Here is a 6,768-nt window from a genome sequence, read left to right as displayed (position 1 = left end):
ATAAATAAATAAAATCTTAAAAAAAAAAAAAAAGAATAGATATGTAGGGACACCTGGATGGTTCAGTCGGTTAAGTGTCCAACTCTTGATTTTGGCTCAGGTCATGATCTCAGGGTTGTGAGATTGAGCCCTGCATTGGGCTAGGTGCTGGGCGTGGAGTCTGCTTAAGATTGTCTCTTTCTCTCTCCCTCCCTCTCTGTACCCACCCCCTATAAAAAAAGAATACAGTTAGTTAAGTTAGATCCACCCTGTGTTCTATGCAGCTATTCTGCATTAGATACTATCCTGCAGAAAATAACAATTTAATGTAAAAGATCTTTTCTTTCCAGGATTGGCCATTTGATGATGGAGCACCACCCCCTAATCAGATAGTAGACGATTGGCTAAACCTGTTAAAAACCAAATTTCGTGAAGAGCCAGGTTGCTGTGTTGCAGTGCATTGTGTTGCAGGATTGGGAAGGTAAGCTCTTACCTTTTTGTCCCAGAATTCATTATCAAAAATTTAACTTTGGTAGAAGTTTGTATTTATTACACCAAATATTAAATTGCCTGAAGGAAAAGAAAATGAGAGCAGAAGCTGGTGTAATGGTTTCTTAAGACAGCTTTTTGTGTTTCGTGGGTTGTCTGATTCTGATGCCCATAATAGATTTAGTGGATGATGGCTCAGAAATTGTTTTGAAACTGATTTAATGTAATTATCTTATATTTGAGCTAAAAATTGGTTAATTCAGTATGAATTTTTATCCTTATTATTTCACATATTCAGAGGCTTAGGTCTTTGAAATGGGCAACAAAATTAAAATAATTTTAGATTCTGAAGAATCTATATGTGGTTAATTTTGGATTGAGATGAATGGGAAGTTAATAGGTGCAGAGCAGATGGCTGAACTTTAAACTTCTGAAAGGAGATGTATGGAGAATGAAAAGTAACTTTGATTTTAAAACCTTTTTCCTTGAGCATTGCATGGAATGGTGTTGCAACACTCTCATCAAGAGCAGATTAAATGCCAGTTTATGATGTGCACTTTGACTCAGAACATTAGTGCAGGCTGCTGTTGCCTCAAGGTGGTGGTGACTCAGGTTATTACCCCTGCTCAGCCCTTTTGTTTGCTCTTTTCCTTTTTGTGCAGTTTAGTATGGTACAGTTTCTTCTTCAGGGTCAGAAGTTCCAGTCCTGATTCTGAAGGGTGAAGGTAGTGTTCTAACTTGACTTGGACAGTTTGGTAACTGGTAGCTATCCTAGCAGGTAGTCCAAAGTTGGTGCCATGTAGTGGACATTTTAAAACATCATTTCCCTTGCTAGATTTTTGTCTATGTGTGTATTACTGTTATTTTATTGTTAAGGAATCTATTTCTGTGACTGTCCTGAAACCCAGAGTGGGTGTTAATAGTGACGAGTCCTGGAGGTAACTACAGCTCACCTGGACTTTCTGGTTATAACCACTGTCTTCTCTCTCTACCTCAGCTGTAAACCCAGACTCATGAGGCCTCAATCCCTGCCTTCCTATTCCTAGAAGATGCCAAATCCAACTATGTTGGAGACTTTTTCAGAGGAGAAGACAGCTTTGTCTTCCCAGAAGACAAACCCTCTACTTTGCTTTATGAAGCATATAGTATTCCCAAACCACAGACAGGTTGAGACCTGCTCAGGCCTCAGTGTCCCTTGTTAGATGTAAAAACAAAACAAAACAAAACCCACATACTTACATAGAGAACTGTTCCTAATGACCAATTCTCTGACACTCTCCTAGCTCACAGAAAGGATTTTGTTGAAGAAATCTAGCCCCTTTTTAGTATTTGATGAGGAAAAGATATTAAAATGGATTTGTAATGAAATTTCTGAGATACTCAATATAGATGACACATTTGGTCATTTTTTTCCCCCTTACTGTGTGATGATGGTTAAAGACCGATGAATTTTTAATGACATATAATGTGTAAATTTGAGATAATAATGTGATGTTTTAAAGAATAAAGATCTTTTTTTTTTAGAGAGTGAGTGCATGCCCGCAGGGGAGCAGGGAGGGGCAGAAGGATAGGGAGAGGGAATCTTAAACAGGCTTCATGCAGTATGGAGCCCCACACAGGGCTTGATCTCACAACGCTGAGATCATGATGTGAGCCGAAATCAAGAGTCGGACACTTGACTGTCTGAGCCACCCAGGTGCCCCAAGAATAAAGATCTCTTAATGAAGATGTAGAATTTAGTGCTTTACTAAAAGTGGATGACACCATAGACACTATCATGATACAGACATTTTTACTGTATAGGGAAAACAGATATTTTAATATAAGGGAAGAAAGGAAAGCTCAAGCTTTGCATTGCTTTGGTAATAAGTAATCCTGGCTTTTAAAAAAAGTCTTTCAGGGCGCCTGGGTGGCTCAGTCGGTTAGGCGTCTGCCTTCGGCTCAGGTCATAATCCCCGAGTTCTGGGATTGAGCCCCGCATCGGCCTCCCTGCTGAGCGGGGAGTCTGCTTCCCCCTCACCCCTCTCTCCCTCACTCTGTCTCTCAAATAAATAAGCAAAATCTTAAAAAAAAAAAAATCCTTTAATTCCAAAGACTTGTGGGTATTTACACATGAGTTTCTCTCTGTAGGGCACCTGTGCTGGTTGCACTTGCTTTGATTGAATGTGGAATGAAGTATGAAGATGCAGTTCAGTTTATAAGACAGTGAGTATGAAGTTTTATGTTCAGAAACACATAAAGCAAGACCATACAAGAAGAAGGAATGATGGAAAGTACCCTTTGTAGTATGGAATAATTTGTTGGCTTGAAAGATTGATTGAAGAAATCAAAAGGAACGAGTGGTGGAGAGACTTGTAATAGTACTGTTGGCTCCCAGATTTAAAGATTTGCTAATTTAGCTGGCACATTTGGACACTGTAGAATATGTCCAGTATATATGACTTGAGTATCTAGGAATCTTTAAAATGAATAGCTAGGTAGTAGTCTAAGTGATCTAGTGACTCTTTTAATGGATATCTAAAATACCTTCCAAATGCAGCTATGACCAAGAGGCAAGGAAGAATCCATAGAGAAGGAGTTAATCACCTGTGCCTCTTAAGTGACCTGTTCAGGCACAAAATCAGGATGGTATTGCTCAGACAACCTTGGCATCAGTCTGGAATAATGGGCCATGTTATTTTGTTGTCCAGAATTCTTTGGCAGTCACTATCTTGTCCTTTCCCTTTCAACCTTTTCTTTAAGAAAAAAAAAAAGACTGATAAGAGGGCATGAAATGTATGGTAGCAGCTCTAGGAAGGTGACATAGTTCAAGGAATGCCATCTGTGCCTACTGCTTCACACACTGCTTGCTCACCCATCAGCCCTTTCTCTTAAGTGATACGGTATAGGAAATAATGCTCTTTTTCAGCTGTGTAGAGTTAGAAATGCCTTAGGCCATAAATAATGCATTTCAGTGAGACAGCTCTTTTTTTACATGATCAAGTTTGTCATTCTTGTATTTTCAGAAAAAGAAGGGGAGCATTCAATTCCAAACAGCTGCTTTACCTGGAGAAATACCGACCTAAGATGCGATTGCGCGTCAGAGACACCAATGGGCACTGCTGTGTTCAGTAGAAAGAAGTGTAAACGAAGGCTGACTTGATTGTACATTTAGAGGGAACTCTTGGTACCTGGAAATGTGAATCTGGAATCTTTAACTGTGTCACCAAAGTAGTGATGGATTCAGTACTCCTCAACCACTTTCCTAATGATTGGAAAAAAGCAAACAAAAAAGAAATCCCTCTATAACATGAATAAAATGTTTAAGAAAAGAAAAAGAGAAAGAAAAAAGGGATTAATTCAGTGAAGGATGATTTTGCTCCTAATTGTTGGAGTTTGAATTTCTGCCAGGATTGAATTATATCAAAATCTCCTGTCTTTTTTAACTTTTCAAAATAGGTCTCTGAGGAAAACCAGCAGAACATTAGCCTGTGCAGAACCATCTGTTTGGGGAGCACACTCTTCCATTATGCTTGGCACATAGATCTCCCTGTTGTGGGATTTCTTTTCTTTTCTTTTCCTTTCCTTTCCTTTGTTTTCTTTTGTCTTTTCCTTTCCTTTGTTTTCTTTTTTCTTTTCATTTCTTTTTCTTTTCTTTTCTTTCTTTCAGTGGTGGTGGGTGATATTCTCCCCCTCTGCTCTTCTTTCCCCCTTCCCTCTTTTTTCCCCTAATACATGTTGTAGATGGAATAGGAGAAGCTCTTGTTGCTGTAGGTGTGTGTGCAGTCTGGCAGCCTTAAGCCCACCTGGGCACTTTTAGAAAAAACAACAAAACAAAAAAAACAAAAAACACCAAAAAAAAAAAAAAAAAGCAGTGGCATATATATTATATGATCCAGGTGGTTTTTAGTCTTTACTGATGATGGGGTGTTCATGTTAGTTTCTTCTTGAAAACCCTATTCAGCATTAGGCAAAGTAGCCAAGAGCCTTTTGTTTTGGTTTTTATTTCGGTAAATTAGTGGGGAAATGGCATTTTAAGAATAGTCTTTCTTCTCAAAGAACTTAGCTGAGAGTCGAATTCTCTTTTCCAACCAATGAAGCTAAGTGGGTATCCCAGAAACTTCTGTTTTCTGAAGGGGAGCACTCCAGGCCATCACTAAAGAAGTGTCCAGGCAGAGAGTTAGCACACTTTCTACACTTTCTAGAATTGTGGGTTTGTAGCATTACTCTGATTTTCTGTCTGATGATGTCAGAGAATGCTGGTAGTTTAAAATTTTTATTTAGGACTTGTACTATGAATTTTCAGGAACGGTGAAAGGAATAACAGCAAAGATAGGATATTTTGGACTTGAGAAATGCCTGTGATTTGTATTTTCCAAACTGCCGCATTATGTACAGTTCAGTTTAACCACTGATTGCCTTGTTATTTTCTTACTAGGTTCTTTATGAGATTAAAAAAAAAAAATTGCTGGTTCTAAACCAACAATGCCTAGTGAGTATGTGTCCACAGGCCATACAGGGTAGAAGAGAGACATAAAGCAACCCAATGAGTAGCAAAGAGACTTTTGTTAATGAAATGGTGTACTGTTACTTTTGCGGATTCTCTGCCAGGTTCAATGTGCTGATCTAGAGAAGCTGTTCTGCTCCTTCGCAGAAGGCAGTTGTGACCGGGCTGCATTGACAAAGCAAGTTGAAGGAGACCATCAGGGGCTCTTGCACTCTACATCTAAATATTAATAGTGCTCTGCTTCTAAGGATTTGAATAAAGGCTTAGGGTCATCTTGTCTTGCTGGGATTTGCTATGCAGAGTCATAAACTTCCCATTTTTTTAGGATCAGCTAGGCCAGTAGGAATGGACTGGGACCTTGTCTCACACTGATGATACCTCAGACGTTGGCTGGCTATGTGAACTGCCTATTTCCTATGCCGGAGTTGTTTTGATTTTTAACTAAATAAATATCTGTAGATTCTCTCCTCTCCCATCCCAGAAAACAAAACAAAATAATGCTTTTTGAAACTGTTTCTAGAATTTTAAAGTGAAAAATGATGGTACTCTCCAAAATTCTTTCAGAACATGACAATAGATTCCTTTAACATAGGTTCAAGATCGAAACAGCATACCCTCTAAACTCAGACTGTCTATTGACTTCAAGGATTTTGATCAATACAGTAACAAACTTTTTCCCTTTGACATGCTCTGATTTTTGTTTGTGGGGAGTGTGTGTGTATGTGTGTGTATGTGTGTGCAGTATCAGTGCCTGCCTGAGATAGGGAAATTACATTCCTGGTTCCGTATGAGGAGAAGGGTGTATAAAGCGACACGAAACGTTATCCCTCATTTTGTTTTAAATTACATACTAATGTTAATTGTTCTCAGAACTGGATTTTCTTCCTCAAAATTAAAAGTTTTTTTTCTTTTGGATTTAATGAAGTATTGCTAGCTGAAGCCAGTTTGACATGGTGAGAGAGATGTCAGACTGATGAAAGGTGTGCAGCCTGATTTAAAACCAAACCCTGAACCCTTTTAAAGAACAATAAAACTTATTTTACATGCTCTTTGTCTGTGTATCGTTCTCCACCCCAGGTTGAATTTCATTTATGTCTCCTTAGAAAACTTGGTATTCTCAAGGCCTGATCTGTTAATTACTGCAAGGAGGTGAAATAATTAGAGGTTGGGAAGTTCAAAGATTTCATGCCACCCAGGTGTTCAATAAGGGTAAACTTAACTGGAGTTGGGATACATCTGGTACATTTTGTGGTTTAGTTCTTGGACACAACACTGTAGGAATTAGGCATCTCGTCTCTTTCCAAGGGATTTGTTTATACCATAGATTTTGATGAAGCGTTGCAACTTTTTACTCAAACTCTTAGAGAACAGTGAGAAAGGAGGAACTTTATATATCATAGGACTGGGGGTGGGGAATTTCCCTTAGACCAAGGGTAAGCGTCCATCCATCCATTCAGAAAACAAGCTTATCTGCTAAGGTACTAAGAATGAGAAGAGAAGACACTTCCCACTTCGGAGGATCTTAGTCTGGAAGAGGAGTTAGAGCTGTAGATGTTAAGAACAGAGTAAGCGGATACAATACATGTGTGACTTAGAGTTCATTGATCTTCTTCTCTAGTTTAAATTTCCCACCTCCCGGTCATTACCTACCTTAGATTCAGTGGACTGTTGTTAAATTCACTCTTGGCTACACAGCAAATTGCTCTGCCCCATCTCTTGCTTCGTTACGCTTGCCTGGCTAAACTGCATTTTTGGTTAAGTTCAGTCTGCCACCTTCTCTGCACCTGTGCGACTGAACATGCCGACTCTGTCTC

At 39.0% G+C, this 6,768-nt stretch overlaps 1 protein-coding gene across 3 annotated transcripts in view; it reads left to right on the top strand.

Moving 5' to 3' along the window:
* The window catches only part of PTP4A2 (protein tyrosine phosphatase 4A2), a 27,934-nt gene extending 21,931 nt beyond the window's left edge, over positions 1–6,003 (top strand). For 2 of the 3 annotated variants that reach the window (XM_031029044.2, XM_031029045.2), the window contains exons 4-6: positions 330–460; positions 2,599–2,673; positions 3,474–6,003. In XM_031029044.2, coding sequence (XP_030884904.1) covers positions 330–460; positions 2,599–2,673; positions 3,474–3,582 — 315 coding nt within the window. In that variant the 3' untranslated portion in view covers positions 3,583–6,003. The remainder of the gene's footprint in view (positions 1–329; positions 461–2,598; positions 2,674–3,473) is intronic. The other variant, XM_081817956.1, reaches the window with a different exon arrangement.
* The last annotated feature ends 765 nt before the right edge of the window (positions 6,004–6,768 follow it).

This window comes from Leptonychotes weddellii, chromosome 4 (genome assembly GCF_054177405.1).
Source record: "Leptonychotes weddellii isolate Sample4059 chromosome 4, ASM5417740v2, whole genome shotgun sequence".
NCBI classification, from domain to species: Eukaryota; Metazoa; Chordata; class Mammalia; order Carnivora; family Phocidae; genus Leptonychotes; species Leptonychotes weddellii.
Note: the sequence above shows the minus strand (reverse complement) of the source record. Positions and strands in the feature narration are given on the sequence as shown.